A 24,548-nucleotide genomic window follows, 5' to 3' on the forward strand; every position below is an offset into this window, starting at 1 on the left:
GTCAAATGTCTAACTAGATGCAATTTTAAACCTCCAACTATCGCCACAATATTGACAATAAAGAAAATACACGCATGCCGCTGTGGAGTTTAAATGACTCACTGACTCCTTTGTTGCACATTTGAAGGGAGAGACTTGCACAACTCAACCACAACTACCATCCGAGGCTATCTCCGTATTTCACAGGGCAAACGAAGCCATTCAGCCAAGTTGTACAAGTTGGCCCTAAATCTGTACAGCAGTGAGTCAATATCAAACAGGTCTATATTCTTACGTACAAAAATGATCAATAAACTCAGGCCGTGAGATGTATGAAGAGGGATGGCAAAACGCTACACAGAAAAACACGGGACTTTAGAGCTCACAAACATGGCGACATTTAGTCACCAACAACCTGAAGTGAAGAAAGGTTAGCATTGTTTTATTACAGGGGATTAAATGAAATACCACCAGACAGTTATCTTATTTGATGAAAAAGACATTTATTTTGTTTAAAACATTAAAAATTGTTTTTAAAGGGGAAAAGTCAGGCCTAAGGTATGGTAGTGGGGGGTCATCGGTAGTTTTTGAGCTTCTGCACCCTCATGATTGTGGTGGTGGGTTTAGTGGGACGGGCGGGACATTTAGGCATCTGGCAGTTCATGGAGGGCTTGGAGAGAGGGGTCCGCAGGGGGGGCTTCTCCCGCACCTCACTCTCCTGTGGCAGTGAAAGGAGGGAGGGAGAGAATGTTAGTTATTTAGCAGATCTTACACACCTGCATTTTAGCAGAGGGTGAACAATAACTATAATAGCATCAAAAATACCCCCTCTTATTATTGTGTCTGGTCATTGCATTCAGGGTTCTTAAGTTTCAGGCCCCCCCTTTGTGTGTGTGTGTAGGTATCAGGTGAGTGTTTGTACCTTGATGTAGTTCTCCAGGCCGTGAAGCTGGAGGACTTTGAGTCTCCCCATTTGTCTACCGAGAGAGACATCATCCTCACTGCCAGTAGGGGGCAGCAGGGCATTGGAGGCAGCAGGGGCAGGGACCTGTACACCTCTCAAAGGGACACCTGCTAGGGGCAACAGCAGCTTTGAGAGAGTGCATGGCTCTGGACGTACGTGTGTAACTCTGCATTTGTAATTGTTATTGACACCTGTGTTGGAGAGTGTGTGTGTGTGTGTGTACCTGTACTGAGTGTCCGGGCCTTGCCTCCCCTCTCTGCAGTCAGCGTGTTGAGGCTGCGATGTATTAAGGCCTGGAAGGAGATGGACCGCTTATTCAGGTAGGGGGACAGGTCTACCGCTGGGTGCCTCTGGAGGTATTCCCACAGCTTTGTCAGACCCTGCACACACACAAACACACCATTAGAGACACATGCACGCGCGCACGCACACACCTAGATTCTCAGGGCCTCACCTCTTTTCTGTTCTCCTTGGCTGTGATCTTCTTGAAGATCTCCACCAGCACATCTGTAGCTTTCGACTTGGGAACCTTAGCGAGAGAGAAAGAAAAGAAAGATGTTCTAATACATCCACAGACTGCAGGTGTTGGGAATGGAAATACAGCTACTAGAACAGTTCATGCTGTTAAGAGTATATGTTGTGTGTACCGTGGGTCCGTGTGCATCTCGGCCGGAGACCGACGAGGACTTCAGAAACCTCTTCAGGTGAGACTCCAGCTCCGACTCACTCCTGTTCTCAATCAGGGACAGGTGCTCCATGATCTACACACACGTCATTTTCACGACACAGCCTCTAAACAAATGCAGTGGCATGGAATGACAAGGCCCAGAAAAGGCAGAGGGTAAGCTCCTGTGCTGTGTGTGTACTGACCGTGGGCCCTGCAAGGCAGCACAGTTGGTGGACCACGGTATTGAGTGTGCGGTGAGGCATGTCATGTTGCTGGCTCTGCCTCTCTCTGGGGAGGACCTTCATGAAGTTGTGGATGTACAGCAGGATCCTGTCCAGGTTCAGACCATCTACCGTATCTGGCAGGAACTTGATCATCCTCCAGATGCACTGCACACACAGCACACAACATCAGTGAGGTTTGACACACGCACACACCAAACTGTTGCGTCTCCTCAGAAAGGTTGTTGAGGTACCTTCATGACGAGGTCAGAGAACATAGCAGAGCCATTGGAGGACAGGAGGGTCTCCTGCAGCAGCACCAGCAGAGCACTGGGGAGGAAGAGGAAGATGGTGGACAAATCCGCTAAACATAACTGCCCAGTAGACTGTGGGTTTGACTGATCAGTCTCCTCAAGCCATCAATTCAAAAAACGACAGAGAATATATGGAGAACGGTTATCCCTTTTCAATGTGTACAAGAGTACCAGAGTAGGTTGGTGGTGGTTTAAGCTCTCTCCCACTGAAACAGTCTGGTCTGACCCCTCTCCCCACCCTTACCTGAGCATGTTGGTCTGGTCGGCCTTCTCCAGCACACGTCCGAGCAGCAGGTTGACTGAGCAGATGAGCTGCTGCCCCTCCATCAGGGTGTCCACCCTGGGGTCCAGCAGCACAGTGACCAGACCCTGCACCACGTCCTTCAGCACCCGCATGGATGCCTCCTGGGCCAGCCGCTCCACGTTGAACAACTGGGGCAGGAGGACAGATGGGTCACATTGGCGGCCTGTGTGATCACACAAACTATTTCATCTACCCTCTACTGCCTGCTCTACTCACTGTGACCATGTTTCCGATGATGCAGCTGTAGAGTTTGAGGATGTCCTCCCCGGGCAGCCGCTGGTCGGCCATGTGAGTGCAGTGGGCCAGGCGCAGCTGCAGTGAGGTGGCGATCAGGAACTGGTCGATGCGGCCAATCATGACCTCCACCCTGGCCTCCTGGCGAAGGACCTCATCTATCTGCAGGGTGGAGGAGAGGAGGGGTATCATTCAACAGTTGGTTAAGGAAGTGTATGTGTATTACGAGTGTGCACACGTGCGCGCTCACATTATGTGTGTGTGTACCTGTGTGAGCGCTTGGATGCTGGTGTTAATATCTCCAGAGGCGATCTGGGAGATGACCAGCGTGATGGTGGAGCTGGTGTGGTGCTCTTCAAAGTGAGCAGAAACTGGGCGGAGCCTGGAGAGGAAATACATTAATCACTGAGACATGAAGACAGATGTACACCGAGACGGTGGGTAGGTGAGTATATATATAAAAACAAACAAATAAATAAAAAGTGTTACTTGAGTTCTGGGATGCTGATGGGCTCCATCAGGTCGTCGTCTAAGTGGAACTGGACCAGGTCCAGCATCTCAGGCCAAGGCTCCAGGTCGTTCTCTAGCAGGTCCATGTCCAGTTTGGAGTATGCAGCAGGGGCTGCAGCAGCAGAGGGCTGGGTCTGGGTCAGGGCGTTCTGGAGATAGATCTGACTGGAGGGACGGAGGGAGGGGTGGAGAGAGAAGGTGAATGAGAGAGAGAGAGAGAGAGGGAGACTGTGTGATAAATGTTGGTCATTAATTGGTGTAAGAGATGGGAGGGGTAGAATCTGGATGAAAAATTAACCACCAACATGCAGAAGTACAAAGGCCACAACTCTTCAATTGAGCCACAGAGCCTCCGACAGTAATACACCCAGTGAGAGACAGACCGGTGTGTTGCTGTGGGTTAGCTCGCTACGAATGTCAACCCAGACTTGTTTTCAGAAGCACACAGTGGTTGCGTACCCGAGTTTGGTAGGGGGCTGCCCATCGTGGGACGGTTTGTGCAGTACACCGGCGTCGGGGTGTGAGGGAGGGGCTCTGTGGGGCTTCTCCTCCCCCTGTTTGGAGGGAGGGGCGGAGGCTGCGGTCTTCTTGGAGCACTTTATCCTTTCCTTCAACACACTCATGTCCTTCTCTGACAGCTGGAGGAGGGAAACACAGCTTCGTTGGGATGTGACACAGATACTGCGGCATCAACACACTTTGATGATATATGGAGCAAACAACTGTTGTGTGTTTGTGTGTGTGTGGGGGGGGGGCTTACATAGCCGATGAGTTTGTAGACCTGCTCGCCGCACAAGTTGTAGACCGCCACCACAGTGTTGAGGGCGGCGTTGCGGACCGACGTGTCCCGGTCACCGATGTGCACGGCGATCTCTTTGAGCGCCTTGGCAGCGGTGGGCTGGCAGACGTTCATCCCGTACAGCTTGATCAGACAGCCCAGCTCCTCTAGGCACTCTAGAGGGAGAGGGGATGAGAGGATAGAGGAAAAAAAGATGTTGTGTTCTCTCCCAGTTTGAGGGGGGAAGACACGCTAGCTGGACCAGCTCAGATATGTTCTGTTCACATTGTCCGTTCCAGCACTGTCTCAGCAACTATGGTGGATGCGTAACCAGGCCAACCCAGTGCAGCACAGCACAGCTCAGTTCAGCACATGGCTCTGTAGTGTGAATCAGGCCGTAGCTTGTTGGGCTCTCACCGGCTCTTTGTTTGGAGTTTTTGGACTTGGTTCCATCCATGAGGAGAGGGAAGACCCTGCTGGCGGGGTAAACCATACACAGCATGGCCATGATGGCCCGCACGTTCTTCCTCACCATGTCCTTAGACTCCCCCACCTGCAGGGGGCGACAGAGTGCACACAGCTACATCATCAGGATGGGGGGATATCAGGGAGAGCAAGACACTTTGGACTACAGGGCCCTGTTGTGTGGTCTATTCTAGGTGGCGGAGTGGGGGGTGAGTCAGATGGCCCCTGTGCACATGGGGGTGTCTCCATGGAGGATCAGGATGGGGCGCCTGTGACACTGCAACCAGCGCCCCGACTGATGGTGCAACTCATCACTCTCACACCCCATCATCACCACAACATTACCGTGTCTGCTGGATTTCACCTTTCTTTAAATCAGTGACTGATTTATAATTATAATATGTGATTTAGACATATGAAACCAGCTACAAGTACTCTGGCCAATCAATCAAACAATCAATGAAGTACAAGGAATATAATCAAGTAGAACACTAGCAAACACTGCAGCACTCTCGAACAAAGATCAGAGAGACCTCATACAAAACCACAAATGTAACTAATCAATAATGTAAAATCACATACAATACATTTTACATGCAGTAGTCCTCAACAAATGTATTGAGATCCACATATCTGCTTGTGGTACTGATTCTTATAGAAAGTCTTACTTGTGATGATTTTGATGTATATCTGATTCACTTAAAATAATAAGTACATTTGTCTCAAGTATGTTGCTCTGGATAAGAGTGTCTGCTAAAATGACTGAACTGTAAAGATGTATGGCCATGAGGAGCCACAAACCTTGAGGATGAGGTAGGGGATGAAGGATGTGGCCTCGTGCTCATTCAGGTGGTAGTCCAGCTGGATGAGGGCACGGAAGAGCAGCTTGAGGTATTCTAGGGACTTGATTAGAATGCTGGTGTTGGTGCAGAAAAAACGTAGCGTGAACCACTTCAGGACCAGGTCCAGACAGGCCACTGTAGCGTCACGCTCCTCCTCCAGACGCTAGCCAGAGGACGAGAGATTGTGTTTAGAGTTTGATGTGGTGCTAGAAGTGGTGTGTGTGTGTGTATGCATGCATGTCTGGGGGGGTGAGTCAGATGGCCCCTGTGCACATGGGGGTGTCTCCATGGAGGGTCAGGACGGAGCGCCTGTGCCACTGCAACCAGCACCCCGACTGATGGTGCAACTCATCACTCACACCCCATCATCTCTACTACATCTCCATCTCGTCTGACCGTCGATAGCTGTAGTGTTGGAAGTCAGCCCCTGTGTGTGTGTGTATAGTCTCACCTCGATCATGGCGTTGATGGCTTTGACATGGTGCTGTAAGTCGCGGTGGAAGAGTTCCTCCTGCAGCCATTTGGCCACACAGGGAGCCATCTGCACCTTCAGCTGGTCTATGTACTCATCACGAGGGGACGGGAAGTTCCACTTCAGAACCTGCCACACACAAGTGAGTGTTGTAAAAAGATCGAATGGAGCAGCTGTTTAAATGCTTCAGAAGCGGCAATATGATCCGCATTGTCATGAACACTACCATGACATCATTACCTTCAAGGTCTTCTCATCCTTGATGCGCTGCTCTTTGCCGTTGGGCACCAGGGTGAAGATGGGGCCGGACTTATCCTCCTCCTCTTTACCCTTACCTGAGGGCTTCTTCACAGCTGCACCCTAGAGGAGGAGGGAGGGGGGAGAAACATAGCTCAGAAGGCATCAAACCTGAGGGGTGCGGGTGGAACCCACATTTGGCTCTGTTCCAGGGAGGGGGGGGGCGCAAGAAGAAGTCAACCAAACAATTGAAATGTGCACCAGAGTGAGTGAGTGCACCAGAAAACCAATCAGTGATGGGCTGTGAAAAGGGATGGGAGAACATGAAGGGCATACAGGAAGCAGTGACACACAAACACAAGAACATGTGATGTGATCCCTCATGGGGTATGTGCTGCTTGCCCAGCTTCCCCCTGGACAGACCTTTAGCAGGACCAGCTCCACCCCCCCTTCTCTAGACTGGAGTTTAGACTCCCACTGGAGAGGTTGAGCTCCTGGGAGATCCGCTGGCCATACAAACACACCAGGTGAGCTCTTTTGCCATTTACCTCAGGGGATACCAGTGGAGGTAGAAATCGGAGGACAGGCTCATGGTAATGTATTCCATGCATTACCGTGAGCCTGTCATCCGATTTCTACCACCAGAGGTTTACCTGATCACATTGTCAACAATACATTCTATGTTGGTCGAAGGACTTCACAACATGATCAGTTTTTAGCAGACAGTTAAACCATCCAGGATGTTAGACAGATCGGTCCGGACCCACCTTCTCTTTGGCTGCAGCTCCTGGCTTGGCCTTCTTGGGCTCAGAACCTGCAGAGTCGTCACTGACAGACTGGGCTTTGTTTGGCGCTGTGGTGGGGAGGAGAGAGAAAACATGAGGCAATGATACAATGCTTTGACGATGTAGATGGTGAAATATTCAGAGGTATTTTTATTGTGTACTGTATGTGTGGGGGGTGAGTCAGATGGCCCCTGTGCACATGGGGGTGTCCCCATCGAGGTTCGGGACGGGGCGCCTGTGCCACTGCAACCAGCACCCCGACTGAGTGCAACTCATCACTCCCACACCCCACCAATCTGTATTCACGACACGGAGTCTTGCTCTTTGTCCATTGGACAGGCTGGTTTGATACCATTCCTCATTCCATGCATTATAATGGGCCCTTCCTCTGATTCCTACATCCACCAACTTCCCCTGATGTGAACATACCTGCGGAGGCCTTGGCTGTGGGGCCGCTGGCTGCAGAGGGCTTGGCAGCAGCTACTTTGGCGGGAGCAGCAGGCTTGGAAGGCATCACAGCTCTGGCCTTCTCTAGCAGGGCTACCACCTGGTCCTTAGAGCTAGGCTACACACAGTAGAGACGAGATATGGATTAATTTAATTTCACAAAAGTGGCTACTGCAAGCTGTGGTGACATACTGTGGAGTGGATAAGTTGGATAGAGCTGTATTCTGCAATCCACAAACTAGGGTCAGTATTTTGACTTCTGACAACAGACACATTGAAAACCACACATTTACTACCTTAAAACACAGTACACAGCTCAACAATAAGACCTTTACTGCAGCCTCAATAAAACAAGGGCAGAGACATTGGTCAAACATTTGCATCTCAAAAGTCTTTCCTGGTGCCCTCTCTCCTCAAAACCCACTGGAGGAGAAGATCAGAGGGGAGGAACCTCAGAAGTTCAGAGTTTTGAGAAGGAGGCGAGGCTAGAGGACGTGAGGAAAGACATTTGAGATGTGGTCATTGTGGCGGTGGTGTGGTTGTAGGAGGTCCCTCCCCCGTACCTTCAGTTTGCCGGCAGCCTTGTTCATCTTGTCGTAGCCCAGGTGCATCATGAAGATGGGCAGGGCTTCCTGGGCTCTCTTCCTCACGTCCGCGTTGCGGTCCTCCAGGCAGGTGTAGAGGGGCACCATGCACAGCTGCAGGTCCGATGGCACTGCCCGCATGGTGGGCAGATGCTGCGCCAGCCAACTCAGCACCTGGGAGGGGGGAGATGGGATTGAATTGGGGTCCGACACGTGGAGGAGAATGTTCTGTGTTGTGCTCACAACATAGAACATCCGGGGGGGGGGGAAGTAATTTAATGACAAGATACAGGTGTAAGAAGTAGGATTGGCAACAGATTATTCAGTAGGAGCCTTGTGAACAAACACACCTCCTGCCTGATGAAAGGGTTCTCTCTCTTCAGCTCTTGACACAGATCTTTTCCCTGTAGCCACTCCTTCATGCCCGTCTGCTCCACCCACGCATTCAGAGTCGCCAGGGCCGCAGCACGCAGAGTGTTCTAAGGAAGAGACAGATCCATGAAACCTACGTGTGTGAGACAGTTGAAGTAGTAGTGTGTCAGATGAAGGTTGGGTGTGACCATGTGTTTGGTATCACAGGACAGAGGCAAATAATTACAAGGGGTATTGTAAAAACCTTGCTTCATAATGGCTTGTGTGTGTGTGTGTGTGTGTGTGTCTACCTTGCTGTCTCCGAAGACAGTGATGACAGGTATGCCCAGACTCTTGACGTGCTGTTTGAGGGCCGGGCCCATGGCAGTGGCCATCTGCTGGAGGATAGACAGAACCTGCTGGACCTATGACAAACACCAGAGGATCACATACCTGCACAACTCAACTGACCCGGTTAGAGAATCTCACACACACACACCAGTATCTTGTGGGAGTCGTTAAGTCGGCCCTTGAGTGCGACAGGCAGGTCTCCCACGCTGGGTTTGATGAACTTGGCCTCTGAGATCACCGCAGCCATCTCATCCAGACCCTCCTTACGGATCTTCCAGTTCTTGTCCCCGATCTTAGCCACCATCTCCCCAGTGATCTTATCACTGCAAAGGGAAGGAGAGAGCAAGAGAGAATGTGTAAACAATTCCCTTGAAATCTCTTGGATGTTATTAAAAGATCAGCTGAAGGGCCAACAGCAAACTATAAGAGAAGATGAGAAACAGAAGAGACTAATGTTTCTACTTTTGTTTCCTTTCAGCGTCTTGCCAGGGCCATGGGTGGCACAAGGACATACATCTGGAAGGGTAACCCAAGTTTTGATCTGGTTTAGCCTGAAGCGTTGCGTTTGAAGTTACCTGATGTCAGTGCGGGGGAGCAGGTCCACAACGTCACTCACAGCTCCAGCTTCTCCCTCCTCCTCTCCCTCCGCCTGCCCCCCTGTCCTCTTAGCAGAGCCCCTGGTGGGGGCGGGGAGAGTCTGGCCCTTCATCTGAGACATAGCAGAGGCAAAATGGAGTCAACCCACAGAACCAGGCAGTCCACATAAAAATCCATGCCTGGAACCACAGGATGCATTAGGATCCAGCAGCCTACAATACAGACAAACCAGTTTTGGACCATGAAATAGCATCATATTTAGAACAAAACCTATTAAACTCACACGTTATGTCTCTCACCTTAGCCCCTGGGGCCTTCTTAGGGGGCCCTGTGGACTTGGCTGGGGCCTCGGGTGCAGGCTGAGCCTTGGGGGCAGCCTTCTCTTTCTCAGCCCCCCCTCCAGCCAGCTCCACTTTGTCTGCACACTCTTTTATCTGGGAAGGGAGGACCTTTCAACATTAGCTGTGCAACAGGGATGGCCTGAGGGTAGAACTAATGAACTACCTCTGAAGCCACTCTTGAAATCATTAGACTGCTGTTAATGTTGTAATGTAATGCCATGTTATTTCAATCACACCTGGAGATAAAACAGCATAAACGATTCAAAAGATGACAATACTTAATCACTGCAGGAACAGTTTTTAAATACAGCCACATTTAAGCCACCAAAAAAACACCACATTAAAAGCATAGTTTACATAGCATGATCATGGTCACATCACATCCTCCACTGACAAGCTCACCTTGTCCACTTTGAGTTTGTCCAGGTCTGCCAGGAAGGGGTTAACTGCCCTCTCCCCGAGCACCTTCATGGCGGTACCCAGAGCCTCAAATGCTGCGTCCCTCACCTCGGGGGCAGGGTCATTCACGTGCTGCCAGGGGAGGAACACACAACAAATAGATATGTTTACGGAGTGTTTAGTTGGGCACTGGTAATAATTGGAAATCATTTACATTCATAGTGCAATAGTTGTTTATAGAGAGAAGTTAAGTGCTGACAAAGGAATTGTCTCAGTAAGTTTGCATTTAGTTAAACAAACCAATATTCTTGATGTTCCTTAAATCTGGTTAAGATGTACTGACCCAGCTACAAATGAAAAGTTGATCATGCATGGTTTATATGAACTGTGTGTGTGTTTATATATATGTATATATTACACACACCTACCTAGAAAAAATTAAGAGACCACTCCAAATTTTTCTTAAATCAGAACTCTACATGTATGGCAGCCATTCCATTCCAGTGTCTTGAATTCCAATACAGGCACACCTCATTTTACTTAATTGAGGTACTGATTAGGTGATGGCCTGATCTTATTTAATGAGGAATTAATTTATTATTTTTCTAGCTAGCTATCTACATACATGAGGATGCCTCACCTTGAACAGGGCAGCACAGAGGGGCTTGAGCAGGCTCTTGGGCAGGGTGGAGGGGGTGGAGAGCCTGATGCTCCGGGCCAGGAACAGAGACACCTGCTGCTTGATGGATGGGTTCTTGTTGTCCATAACAGCCAGAACATCCTCAAGCAGGTTTTGGAGAGTGGTCTGGGGAAGGAGAGTGCACACATACATTAGTTCTTGTGAAAGAAATGCAATAAAAAAAAAAAAAGAGTTTTGTTTGTCCTCACACATTATCACTTATAACCCTTTCCCATTACTAGGTCCAACTCCACCACAACACCATGTCCAATGTCCATTAGCTTTGGATGGATCTGCCCAGTTAAGCCAGGTGTTGTTTGGGATAACGAACCCCAAACTCACAGTCAGGAAAACAGCATCGATAGCCTCCTGCAGTTGCTGGACCACAAGAGGTTTCTTCTCCTTAAACTTCCCCAGAATAGTCGGTACCACCTTGAGAGAAACAGTCAAAGTCTAATGAGAAATCCATCTGCAATACAGATTGCTAAGATAGATTGTTAGCTGTTTAGGAGTCTAGAGCAGTCTAAAGTTTGAGAACTCACATGACGGGTGTACTTCCCAAACTTCTTCCTGAGGCCAGAGGCCAGACCAGCCAGGCATTTTGCTGCCAGACTGACCAGCATTACATTGCTGTCTTTGCCAATGACCTACCAACAAACAAGACGTTCAAGTCAACAATAAACTACGCTCTGTACCAGACATGGGTTTAAAAGGTATTAGAAATGTGAAACACTGGTGGTGCAGTCAATCAAGCTTGCTTGGCACACTGGGTGAACAGGATTTGCACTGTTTAAGATAAACTAAATCAGGTACAGTAGCCCAGCAGATGGTTACCTTCTTCAGTGCTCGTACTACATTGCCATAGTCTCCTGCCTCTAGTTTGGGGTTTTTGACCAGCGCCTCCAAAGCCTCCAGGGCCTCTTTCCTCTCCTGCCATTTCTTTGCTTCCTGAAAATGACAGATACAGACACAGGCTCAGGTTATATCCAATATGGCGTCTTGAATCTCATTTAGATTCCAGGCTTAAAATCAACACAGGGAGCCAAAGAAAAGGGACCAGTGTTCAATATTTGCTCACAATCTTGTCATAAAAGTCCTTCGGAAGCTTAGAGAGGATCGCCACAGGGTCCAGCAGGTGGACCCCTATGAGCTGAGGTCCAGAGTCTTCTACCCCCTCATCTGAGAGAGGGAGAGAGAAAATACATGTAACCGGTGGGGTCTGAACCAAAGGGCTTCTCACATGGATGCCACAGACATAACCCGTTATACCAAGAGGACATCCTCATGATACAAGAGCAATTTCTGGGCTTAGAAGTCACAGGCAGAGCTCTCTCATCACGAGAGCGTGATTCCAAATTACCTTTGCTACATACACACAATTCAGCTCAGCCATAACAGAAGATGTTCCTCCTAGCACTGTCCCACTCAGCAGACACAGGTCAGAGTTTAGAGGTTGTACCTTCCCCCTGGTCCTCCCCTGCCTCCGCCTGCTGTGACTGCTGCTCAAACTTGGCCCACAGGTCCTGCTGCGAACGCAGGAAGCGGCTCTGTTTGGGGGCCGCCATCGGCACCTTCGCCCACTCCTCCTCCAGCTCCTTCAACTGGGGACAGACAAGGAGATACTCAGACTCAGGGATATACTCAAACTCAGGGTAAGTGCCACTATTAACACTGCTGAACTGGTACTAATGTACAAACCAAGATTCTGCATACAGCGTGGTAGACTTGCCAACCCAAAGACGCTGTTTGATTGGTTCATCACTCCTCATTCAGATCAATTATATTTCCTACAGGTGATGGAGCAGAGGCTCTTGTCTCACCTGTACAGAGGTGATGTTCTGCAATTGGGGTCGGAGGGCATCTCTGATCCACCTGTAGACCTCTACGGCCAGCAGTCTGGCCTCGTCTCTTACTGCCTTTTCCCTGGACTCAAAAAGCTTTGGCAAAACTTGCACTATGGGTTCAATGGTGACAGTCTTGGACCCAAATTCACTAGAGGAACAAAAATACATATGTATTAAGTCAAATTCAATCAAAGTAGTTGAATTGTCTGTACACAGTATGATGCTATTGCATAAACAATTCAAAAGCGAATGTCTTCTCATGCAGTACAAGTAATTACAAATGCATGCAAAAGTGATGCAATCATCCATCAAGCCTAGTACCCCTCCCTCTCCATTGCACCAGTGTTTGTGGTCTCACCAGAGCGCCCTGCGTATGGTCTCCACACATGTGACCACGATTTTGGGGTTCTTGTTGTCCAGGCCTTTGACGAGCTCCTCCTGTACGGTGTCTGCCTTCTCTCTCTCTATGTACATGAGGCAGATGTCGGAGCCCAGCTCTTTGGCTCGGGCCTTAGGCTGGTTGAACACTTTACACACCACGCCACTCACCACCTCTCCCACCGTCCTGCAGGGCAAAGGACAAGCATTATCCATCTAACTTTTATTTATCCTCGGAGGAACCCATTGTCATAGGTTGAAATAAGAAACAGGCACACACACAGAAGAGGTTTGTGTGCATTTGAAGTGAGTTTGAGTCTAAAGCAATGTCTTAGCAAATGTTGCTGCAACACACACAGATCAGCACTCAGCAAGCGATTAGCTTAATCACAATGTGACGTGCGTTGAACAGTGTCACATTTCCCCCACTGACTCACCTAGACGCTACATGTGCATTCACTACATAGGCCAGAGCAGCCTCCAGTCCTTTCAGCTGGGCTACAGCATTTGAGTCGGTCACAAACTTCTTGATGAGCCCCTGGTATTTCCCCCACTCTGCACTTTTCTCATCATCCATCTTCTGGAAGAGCTTAATTGCCTCCTCATAACCATTCAGTCTGGCCTTCCATACCTGGACAAGGGGGGCAGGGAGGACAAAGGTTAAACAGACTGGTGGTGGGTGTTGACTGATGTTCCCGTTGTATCTTCATACAAGCCCTCATACTGTACGGAGCAATGTGAAGGTACTACGAAGAGATGGTCATAGCCTTGTGTGTGACTTCTGACAAGTGGCCTTGTAGCCAGTGCCACAACAACAAAATCACATTCATGATACTATAAAAAGGGAGATCAGCCAGCTACCAAATTCTAAGCATCTAAGCTGTTTAGGTAAATGCTTCAAATGGCATGTGAGGAACAAGCTATGCCTTGTGTTCACAAGTATAAATGAGATTAAATAGGTTGAGAATCACCAAGCTCTATGTGCATGACGGAGAAACTGGACTATAAAGAATCACCTTGTGTTCACATTTCTGGTCGACGGGTAACTTTATCCACTCGCTGTCATCCCCCATGATGATGTTGTATTCTGCGCGGGTTGCGAAGAAACTTGATTTTACTGTGCCTAGCTAGCTGTAAAGAAAACAGCCCAGTTGTACGACTGCATTACAATTGCATTGCAAAACAATGAAACGTAAAAGTGACATCTGGGGGGTTAAAGGGTTATCATTCCTAAATTGTAAAGTGGTGTCTACAAGAATTAGCCAAAGGGCTAGTTCGCTAGCTAACTGATGTTTTGATAGGATTTCTACCCTAGCTTGCCGAATTTACGTCCTATCAACATTCAAGCAAGAAATACAAACCGTAGAAATGCAATTGCTCTGCAATGTTCTTCTCTTAAATAAAACAAATCGTGAAAGCGTGTGTTTTTCCTCTTCTATCGTGAACTACCTAACAAACCACAATCCGCTGAAGTTTGAAAATGCGTTTGTTATACAAAGCTGACTATTGATTAAGTAGAAACGGTTTAAGTAGACGAGGGGCTGGGCTGGGCTGCATGATGATTGGAACACTCTTCCTGTTTCACCACCAATGAGAGCCGAGATCTAACGATTTTGTTGTGATTAAAGACACAGTCAGCAATTATTTTCAATAATTTCACATAATTAAATACATGTATCCCTTGATTATGATAAATTACTTCTAATTACTAAAGACTCAAACTCACTTGATCCATATTCTAGAAGTGTTTCCGAGAAGGCTGAGTTGAAATTATTGAAAAAAATGTCTGTACAGTCCAGTTTATACAAACATAATAGGCATTTGTAAAATTACATGTAATTGCACTAGTATGTAAATTGTAAATATCAAAATTACTTTCTCAGAATTGTATATACTTTAGGATCGGTAATTTGTTCTTATTTTAGCAAAAATCACTTTGCATGCATCGCTTAACTCGGGCTTTTATTTTGAAGTCGCGAAAATGCTGAAAAGAGAAACCGGAGGTCGTAATGGAGCTCTATGGATGTTATTCGAGTTCGGAGACCACAGATCGAGATAGTCCGCTCTTATTCTAGAATACAAAATCACCAATCAAGCCTCAGAGTGGAAACATCTGATCTGTGTTCTGTGAACGATAATAGTGGAATTCCGTCCACCAACCTCGTGTGTATGTAAATGACGATTTCTTCCAAATAAAAGCGCCCACGTTAAAGTTGTTTAAGCATGTAGTAATAGTAAATATGGATAAAGGAACTGCAAATTATATGTAACTATATCTGGAAATAAACATGTAATTCTCTCAATGTATTATTTGTGTTTTTAAGGGTTCTTCTAATATCCTAATCACCCCGATGAAAGACTGCTGCACTGCATAGGGGACAGATAATGGACTGTACACAAATCATTTTCCAAGGCTACATTTGATTTTTACTACCACCTTACTACCAACCATGAGGGGTTGGTACCAGAGTGTTGTTGGCTTTTTACTGTGGCCCAAGAGTTCAAAGTGCCCCATCTAGACTACATAGGGAACACATTATGCACTATACACAAATCATTTTCAAATGTTTGGGCCACAGTAAAAAGCCAACAGCACTCTGTATGATAAAATATTGTGATCCCACACAGTGATCTATTACCTCGCTCTTTTATTTTGAAGTCGCGAAAACAAAACCGGAAGTCTTATTGTCGGAACCTGCCGGTTATTCTCGTTCTGAGAATACAGATTCAAGCTGTCAAGGGAAAAAGGAAGCAAACAGGCGTCAACAAAATAATTTTCTTGTAAGTAACGTTACGCTTTGACAGCTATATTTATGGGATTGTGCATTGATATCTAGCTTTTTGTGTGCTATGTATTTGACATCCGCTCCATAGGGTGCATTCATTAGGCTACACACTCGGACAAAAATGGCACGGACACAAAGTTGTTTACATTAGCGAGCGAGCTACTCTGTGGTGGCTAACGGCGCTAGCTATCTTTCTATATCGCTGTTTATCTAACGAAAGGAACGTGTTTCGGATCTGACAGTCGGGTCCGAAAGCTTACATTTATGTATGACGTATCATTGGTACCTCGCTATAATGCCCCGATGTGGGTTACTAATGCTTCAATGGTGCCAGGCCAACTAAGCCCCGAATCAGCTTGATTGTTAGCCAGTTTGATGCAGCCAACAAGTGGGTCTCCTGACCCGTGCAGCAAACCGTTTGACCTCTTTCAACATTGTCAATTTAGACACATTTGTTTATAAAACTCCTCTTTTTGGTCTTCAAAAGTAGGACATGCAAAATGCCCCCTAGTAGATGTTGTTGTCGTCTCAGAGTGTAGAGATATTCAACATCAGCCAAGATCACACATAGCTTGCTTGCTAAATACTCTTCTATTGTTAATCCTCAGCACTGTGAAATCTATGGACTGAGGCTGCTCTCCAACCTTCATAATCGTGTTGACACAACGAACCACATGCATAAGGGTATTGTAGAGAAAGGGCCAACAATATCCTGCAATACATGGTATTGCTTGAAAGAAGGAAATCTGGTTTAGTGTTAACAGCTGCTATTTTCATCTAAAGTAATGAAGGGTACATCTGTGTCTTGGCCTGGCCATGAGTACGGTGACAAAAAATCCCCTTGTTGTCTTTCTTGGAAACAGGTGTACATCGATTGCAGGGGTGGCTGGCAGGGGTGGCATGCATTATAATGAGCCTGTCCTCTGATCTCTGCCTCCACCAGCCTCAACAGTTTGATTGACGTCACTTTACTCAAACCTTCCATTACAGACTGCCACTAACAGATGTTAGCCCATCTGCCTATAGTCACATGTCAATGACATATCACAGAACAAAATGCATTTTCATAACATTTTTTAAATGTATTGCATGTGAGCATACAGTACTGTCCATTTAGGCCATATCATTGAGTTATCTGTCTGATTGTGAACCAGAAACGGGCCGGACGGCTGTTAAATAACAGGTTATGCTGTCTCAACTCGAGAGGCAGTCACCCTATGGCGCCCTAGCAAAGTAAACAGGTGTAATAGAAGGATTTAAGCCCTGGCTCAAAAGCTCCTCAGTAATCCACTTAAGCATGGAAAGAGTTTACTTGAAATAAACGGTGCCAAGATGCAGAAAAGATTATCCCCTATGTTTACCTGGGTTTTAATTTGAATACCAAGTTCGGTGCCATGTGTTTAACTATTCACTTGGTTGACTGGTTGAGACAGGTCTATATATATATGTGTATATGTATGTATGTATGTGTGTGTGTGAATATTTTCTCAGCTGAAGGGACTTGAGAGACTCTTTCTGAAAGATGGGCTTATGAAGATGAATCACCTTTCAGTATTATCCTTTTAGATTCTACGCCAACCTGCACGCAGTTTACCTATAGGGATGTTTTGCATTGACCCTGTATTGAGCATGTAGCCCAGGGGAGGCTTGTGGAGCAGGAAATCGGAGGACGGGCTCATTGTAATGCATGGAATACCATTGTACCATTGTACCATGGTACCATTCCTCCTTCAATTGCATACAGTGGAATCCCTGATGTAGCCTAACATACTTGGTGGAAGTGTGAGCGTAGTTGTGATTAGATCCAGCCTATGCTCTTATTATTAGGAACGGGCATTCTAAATGTTTTGACGGTTTGAGTTCTCCATTATTATTATTTTCGAGTAGAGACAAAGCGGAGATGAGAGGAAAAATGACTTGTGTTTCAGCAATTTGCCAAACCATCAGCCGAATATCAAAGTGTATCAAAAAATGTATTCAGAGAACTAATTTGCTTTATTTGTAGCCTATTAGAAGTTACTGAAGGCAGACTTGACTTTTGCTCCCCATTAACGAAAATATTGTCCTTTGAGCTTTCTCCACTGCAGCAAGTTAATGGTGGCTGCAGGTCTATCAGTCTTTTAAATGCTTGAGCTACTGTGTGGACTTGGCTACTGTCTTGCAGTCTCAGCCGAATTGAGCTGTCAGCCGTGTGTGGTCGTGGCAGAAATCAAACACCATTGTCTGTCTGTCTGTTATGCCCGCTGTGCGATGCGTCTATATGAACCTTTGGCTACATTTGGATTTGGCCTCATTTTGAGCTCAGGATGCTGTCACTTTTAAATGTTTCTGGATACTATAAATAAATGTTTTAATTTAAATAAAAAAGTATATTGCAGGATCTAGCCTAATTGGGTTCCTCTGGGCGGCTTCATTGTCTTTCAGTCACAGCAATATTGCTTCCACAATTAGCCTCCCCATAGTAAAATACTCACAAACAGAGTCACAATTTGACATATCAAAGGATTACATTTTAATGTTTTCATATTCAATAGAGTTCCATTTAGGTGTATCAAGTAGCAACATTCATCTTTAGAATCCGCTGTCTAAATATGAGATCAGAGAGACTGATGTTGCGTCCTTCAGAGTGCTTTATGACATTGGCATGTTGGGGTAATGAGTGGTTACAGTGAACAGAGGGGCCCGGCGGGAGATGTAGGCTATGCCTGTCTATACTGGTCATCACGGTTCACTGGAGATGGCAGTTCTCTCTCTGTTTACCAGGCCCCAGATTGCCGCGTCATTCTGCTGATGCCAGGCCTAGCGGTGTAACATTAGCATGGTGCTGGGTACTTACACTATCAGTTCTCCACGCCACACTGACTGCTCCCATAGACGAGCCCGGCCACACTCAGAGGTGGGAGGTTCGGTGTTCAATTCTTCACAGCAGTTTGGAAGCAGTCGGTATGGAATTAGGCCTCTGGTTTCACAGAGCAATGGAACGGTTTGGAACTAGGCCTGTATGAAATCCTATATCAGCTACAGAATGTCCTAGTGTGATTTATGTGTGTTCGTGTTTCATTTGTAGGATTATGTTAATCGTGGACACACACTCAGAGCAATGGGCTGTCTTCGGATGGTGATATCTGCCCCTGAGGTCGCCTGAGAAGCCCTGCCCAGCAATACGACACCTTGAACTGCTGAATGAAGAGTACAACTTTAGCAGCACCACCTCAGAGACACTCACAACACATTCACCCTCTCCTTATACCCCTTCTGAACCCTTGCCCCCCCCCTAACCATCCCCTGTCCCATTTACCTCCATTCCAAACCCAACCCAACCCCCCCCCCCCCCCCCCCCATCGGCGACCCTCTACGGCGACGGTGTGTTGGTGTGGCGATGGCGCTGCGGGACGCTGAGGGCAGCCGCCGGGGACTGTGATGTCAGAGCCCGCCAGCCCGGGCGAGAGCCAGCGCGGCGCTCCCAGATTCTTCGTGGGCTGCGAGGACGATGAGAGCGAGGGCCTGGAGGACTACGGCTGCAGCATGAGGACAGACATGGAGCTGTACGAGGACGACGATGACGCTGACTCGGTACGTAGGAGGCCACACACGAACACACTGAAACCAAAACTAAATATGACCGCACAAGACCACACAAGACCGCATTAGACTTTAGACGGCGAGGTGTTTAGACGGCCGCATTAGACGGCGAGGTGTTTCCTAAACCCTTCGTGGAGAAGCCTGTCTGTGCTGAAGACCACAACGTCTACATCTACTACCCCACCTCAGCTGGCGGGGGCAGCCAACGGCTCTTCAGAAAGGTCTCTCTTCTGACCTTTGTGGTCCCCATTCCCTAACCATACACTTAGCTGCTCCTTCATAGAGGTCTCTCTTCTGACCGTCCTGGTCCCCATTCCCTAACCATACGTGTTCCTTCAGAACAGCCTTCCAATAGGGTTAGGTAAGCGTCGGCAATAGGGGAGGCTAGTGGAGGCCGAAATCGGTGGAATACCTCCACCAGCCGTATCTGCTCTGCTGTATTGCTAACACCTATCTAGTTATTTTAAATCTGGTAACACAGAAGATGTCTGGCTGTTTCCAGACCTGTTTTTTATCTTCCCTACACTCTTCCACCCCCTCAGCCTCAAGTCAGTTGTAATGGCTGTTATTTTAGGGCACATTAACAGTTCAGAAATAGACCCGGCTGTGCTTGAAGCCACATCCCTCCTCTCTCTCCCCTCTCCCTCCTCTCTCTCTCTGGTAATAAGCAGAACGGAACACTGTGACATTAGATTGTATCTAGTGTTCCGACAGAGAGCGAGAAGAACATCATAAATCAGTGTTCTAGATCAAAGAGACAGAACCCTCTGTTTCCGGTGTGGTGGGCAGTGGAGATTATTTAGAGATCAAAGTTAGCATCTCTTATGTGTTTTATCAAGAAGGTGGGGAGCATGAATATGGAGATGTCATAAACAATGACATGTTTTTGTTAAGTCGGATTATAATGTCTTTAGTCATTCATAATATTTAGTCAATCATATTTGTGTACTTTTAAACAAAACCTGCACACACAAATGTTATGACTACGACTGTAATCCTGCTATAGATGATTTATGTTTCTCAGAATATTTCTTTCCCGCCTTGTGTATATACAGTCATGAGAAAAAGTTAGGACACCCCCCAAAATATTAAGTTATTCTCTTAAAAATATGGACATATCAATATGTTATCTTCTTTCTAACAATGTCTATAGATAAAGGGGATGTAATTGAACAAAAAACTATGAAAATGTAACTTTGTAATCATTTATTTAACGAAAAATTAACAATAATGCCAATTCCTACTGAGGAAAAAGTTAGGACACCCTATGCCCTAATAGCTAGTATTGCCCCCCTTGGCTGAAATAACCTCAATTAGACGTTTCTTATAACTGTCTACAGGTCTCTGACATCAATTGGGAGAAAGTTTTTCCCACTCCTCCTTGCAGAATTCTTTCAGCTGTGTGATGTTCGAGGGGTGTCTTGCATGCACAGCCAGTTTCAAATCAATCCACAGCATCTCAATAAGATTAAGATCCGGGCTTTGACTTGACCATTCCAGAACTCTCAATTTATTTTTCTTGAGCCATTCCTTGGTAGATTTACTGGAATGTTTTGGGTCATTGTCATGTTGCATGGTCCACATCTGCTTCAGCTTCAACTTTCGAACAGATGGTCTCACATTTTCCTCAAGCACCCTCTGATACAATACAAAATTCATAGTGGATTCTATGATGGTGAGCTGACCAGGCCCTGCTGCAGAAAAGCAGCCCCAAACCATGACATTTCCACCCCCATGCTTCACAGTTGGTATGAGGTTCTTGTTCTCAAATGCTGTCTTGGTTTTGTGCCAAACATGTCTACTCTTACTGTGCCCAAATAGTTCAACTTTGGATTCATCTGTCCAAAGCACATTGTTCCAGAAGTTCTGGTCTTTCTCTAGGTGTTCTCTGGCAAACTTTAGTCTTGACCTGATGTTTTTTTTTGACAGCAGGGGTTTCCTCCTTGCACACCTCCCATGTAATGCAAACTTGTTCAGTCTCTTTCTTATGGTGGATGCATGTACTTTGACATCAATTGTGGCAAGAGATACCTGTAGGTCTCGTGATGACATTCTGGGATTGTTGGAGACTTCTTTAAGCATCTTTCGGTCAGCTCTTAGGCTGAACTTGCTAGGGCGGCCTGACCTGGCCATGTTGGTGGTGGTTTTAAATGTTCTCCACTTGTAAATTATTTTCCGGACAGTGGAATGGCCAATTTCGAATAGTTTGGAGATCTTTTTATATCCCTTCCCAGACTCATATGCATCTACAATTTTTCTTCTGAAGGCCTCAGAGAGCTCTTTTGATCTCGCCATGGCAACTCACTTCAACAATCAAGAGCAAACCAAACTAAATATCTGAGGCTTAAATAGGACAGGCTCCTCCAAAATCCTCTGTAACGATGTTCTAATCATTTGCACCTGATGTGGTGCTCTTTATTATAATTTTAGGCATTTTAAGTGGAACTAAATGTGGGGGTGTCCTAACTTTTTCCTCACAAGAAGATTGCATTTCTATTAATTACATTTTACCAATCATTTTTTAAATAATTTGTTTCAGTTGTATTTGTTTAGTTATATTACCTAAATTTTTCAATATTGTTCAAATGAATATCAAATGTCCATATGTTTGAATATGTTGAAGAAGACAAAGGTTTTCATAGGGTGTCCTAATTTTTTCTCATGACTGTATATATACTTGATATCCGATTCCTGTGTTTATTCAGCGTGATCCCACTTTACATTCTCAGAGGGCTTTCAGTACCGTTGTTAAACCTCGTAATAAAATAATCAGCATATAAAATGTGTTCTTTGTCAGGTTTTATAGCTTCTCAACCTCAATGTCTGGTTTTATCACTTTTGTCATTAGCAACATTACTCTCAACCTTGTCTACTGAGAACATGACTAAAGCTAAACCTAAATCTTCACATGAATCAGTCAGATTATGTCCAGATAGCATCTCTTTTCCTGTTAAACATACATTTTCAGTCCGCACACACAAGCACTTTCCTTTGCTGAAGTGGATAATTGATAGAGACGGAGGTTCTCTCAGATCTAACACTGTGTTTCTCTCTCAGATTGGGAGCCGAAGCAGCGTGTACTCTCCAGAGAGCAACGTTAGAAAGACAGGCTCCTACATCTATGAAGAGTTCATGCCAACGGATGGCACCGACGTTAAGGGGTGTGTGTGCGCGTGTGTGTGTGTGTGTGTGTGTGTGTATGCGTGTGTGTGTGCGCCCGCGTGCACAGTATACTACAGATACAACACTGTATCTGTGTTGTAATGTACTTATATATATATATATGTATGTATGTGTGTGTGTGTGTGTGTGTGTGTGTGTGTGTGCATGCGTGACTGCAGGTGTAAACCGTGGGACCTGACTATGCCCACGCTGAGGCCCGTAAGTCCCCAGCTCTGGATGGGAAGGTGGAGAGGGACAGCGAGGGGAAGGAGATCCGCTACCCTGTCATGCTCACCGCCATGGAGAAACTGGTGGCACGCAAGGTCTGCCTGGCCTTCAAGGTCAGCTATGGCTCCTCCTTCAGGGGGCTCCGTTGGCTGGAGCTTGGGGATCGTAACACCAGGTGTTTTGGGCTTTTGGCTACTTGCATGAGCCACATACTATAGAATATATCTGTTCTTCTTTGCTGTTGTGGAGTCTGGACATGATGCATAACTGTTCTTAGCGCAATGATTGATAAATGAAGTGGAGTAGATACAACCTGTGGAGGTTGTGTCTGTCAAAGATTTCTACCTCCATCAGCCTCCCCCTTTTTCTGAAACTGTTCTCAACAACACTCTCTCAACGACACTGCATGTGATTCAATGTGACTCACCGACAATTCTCGTCACTACAGCAAACGGTGTGTGGGTTTGACCTTCTGCGAGCCAACGGACACTCCTACGTGTGTGACGTCAATGGCTTCAGCTTCGTGAAGAACTCCATGAAGTACTATGACGACTGTGCCAAGATCCTGGGGTACGCGAAGCCACACCAGCGGCTATTTCTGTCATATTGTATTTGAGTATGGTTACCCTACGCCAGGGGTGGGACGTCTGGATCCAAGAGGACCACACTGTTAGCAGGCTTGGGTTCCAGCCTTGTTCTATCAACTCTGATTGAACTAATCATGTCTATATTGAAGTGTTTTTGCTATGTGTTTTGAAGTGGATGTACATATATATCTAAGATTATATATTTAAATATATTGGATCTCAGTGAGACTAACTTGGATAAATAATGGTTGAATTAAATAAAATATATATATTGTTAGTGCTTATAATTGCAGACAATCCAGATGATCGTGATGGTTCATGAGTTGACAATATCTCTCCTCTCTCTCTCTTCTCTCTCCTTTCTCTCCTCTCTCCTCTCCTCTCCTCTCCTCTCCGCTCCTCTCCTCTCCTCTCCTCTCCTCTCTGTCCTCTCTCTCTGTAGGAATATAGTGATGCGAGAGCTAGCTCCACAGTTCCACATCCCCTGGTCCATCCCCACCGAGGCAGAGGACATCCCCATAGTCCCCACCACGTCTGGGACCATGTGAGTTACACCACACTTAGACAAGCACAACTCCAGTCTCTTACAATAAAAATCATCAAAATCATTGTGAAGACCAGATCATTTGGAGGCAGAAAAATGCTAATGGCTCTGATTGTTAACTTGTCAAGCCTTTACCACATTTGTATGTCATTGTCTATGCCCTGCAATTCTGGGTGTAATGTATTTTAATGTAACACAATGTCACAGACAACATTTCCTCAAGGGGATAATAAAGTAATAATGTTATCTTATACCCCCACCCCCACCCATCCCACCCCCACCCCCCCCCCACTCAGGATGGAGCTGCGCTGTGTCATAGCTATAATTCGTCATGGAGACACACATGTTAAGCACTCGCCAACGAGACTTTATTTGCAACAGGTGTACAACAAGCCTCGCCGACACAACCCCGGCCACGGTCCTGTAGCTCCCTCTACAGGCCGAACGCTGCATGTCCCCCCACATACCCCCACCGCCCGACACAGGCCGGGGACCCGACGGCCGACAACCTACTCCCCCCCCCCCCTGCACGGGAGAGGAAGTCTGCCACGACCATCTGCGCCCCCGGTCTGTGCACGACCGAAAAGTTGAAGGGCTGCAACGCGAGATACCACCGGGTGATCATCGCGTTCACATCCTTCATGCGGTGGAGCCACTGGAGGGGGGCATGGTCGGAGTAGAGGGTGAAAGCGCGACCCAGCAGGTAGTAGCGGAGGGTGCCGACCGCCCACTTGATGGCCAGGCACTCCTTCTCCACGGTGCTGTACCGGCCCTCCCTCTCCGACAGCTTGCGGCTCAGGTACAGCACCGGTCGGTCGGCCCCCTCCACGCGCTGGGTCAGCACTGCTCCCAGCCCTCTATCCGACGCGTCCGTCTGTAGGGAGAAAGGGAGGTTAAAATCAGGCGCAGACAGGAC

At 46.9% G+C, this 24,548-nt stretch overlaps 2 protein-coding genes across 6 annotated transcripts; one reads left to right on the plus strand and one right to left on the minus strand.

Annotated features, from left to right (window-relative positions):
- Positions 1 to 468: 468 nt before the first annotated feature.
- LOC310819886 (cytoskeleton-associated protein 5-like) lies at positions 469 to 14,302 on the minus strand. Of its 5 annotated transcripts, none has more exons than XM_083691289.1 (37): positions 14,105 to 14,302; positions 13,760 to 13,870; positions 13,181 to 13,374; positions 12,724 to 12,930; positions 12,342 to 12,513; positions 11,981 to 12,122; positions 11,600 to 11,700; positions 11,356 to 11,469; positions 11,064 to 11,168; positions 10,864 to 10,953; positions 10,483 to 10,647; positions 9,846 to 9,974; positions 9,402 to 9,536; positions 9,081 to 9,214; positions 8,654 to 8,828; positions 8,466 to 8,579; positions 8,154 to 8,282; positions 7,783 to 7,977; positions 7,202 to 7,337; positions 6,755 to 6,840; positions 5,991 to 6,110; positions 5,730 to 5,879; positions 5,238 to 5,441; positions 4,389 to 4,524; positions 3,954 to 4,147; positions 3,653 to 3,831; positions 3,173 to 3,358; positions 2,951 to 3,065; positions 2,666 to 2,845; positions 2,390 to 2,577; positions 2,086 to 2,161; positions 1,814 to 1,999; positions 1,591 to 1,704; positions 1,398 to 1,472; positions 1,167 to 1,323; positions 902 to 1,053; positions 469 to 697 (listed from the first exon to the last, which is right to left on the minus strand). In XM_083691289.1, the coding sequence occupies exons 2-37, from the start codon at positions 13,814 to 13,816 to the stop codon at positions 554 to 556; spliced, it is 5,136 nt and encodes a 1,711-aa protein (XP_083547415.1). In that variant the 5' UTR covers positions 13,817 to 13,870; positions 14,105 to 14,302; the 3' UTR covers positions 469 to 553. The 5 variants fall into 5 exon arrangements, 4 of the variants coding, with proteins under 4 accessions (XP_083547415.1, XP_083547416.1, XP_083547414.1 ...); XM_083691290.1 differs by having other exon boundaries at positions 902 to 1,050; positions 13,760 to 13,874; XM_083691288.1 differs by having other exon boundaries at positions 13,760 to 13,874.
- A 1,087-nt stretch (positions 14,303 to 15,389) lies between these two features.
- On the plus strand, positions 15,390 to 24,230 carry LOC310819893 (inositol hexakisphosphate and diphosphoinositol-pentakisphosphate kinase 2-like). Its single transcript, XM_083691300.1, has 7 exons — positions 15,390 to 15,524; positions 18,597 to 19,102; positions 22,169 to 22,272; positions 22,453 to 22,614; positions 22,950 to 23,071; positions 23,531 to 23,632; positions 23,929 to 24,230. Exons 4-7 carry the CDS (start codon positions 22,561 to 22,563, stop codon positions 24,221 to 24,223), a joined length of 573 nt encoding a protein of 190 aa, XP_083547426.1. The 5' UTR covers positions 15,390 to 15,524; positions 18,597 to 19,102; positions 22,169 to 22,272; positions 22,453 to 22,560; the 3' UTR covers positions 24,224 to 24,230.
- Positions 24,231 to 24,548: the final 318 nt, after the last annotated feature.

The sequence above is a fragment of the Argentina silus genome, assembly GCF_951799395.1.
Source record: "Argentina silus genome assembly, chromosome: 19".
NCBI classification, from domain to species: Eukaryota; Metazoa; Chordata; class Actinopteri; order Argentiniformes; family Argentinidae; genus Argentina; species Argentina silus.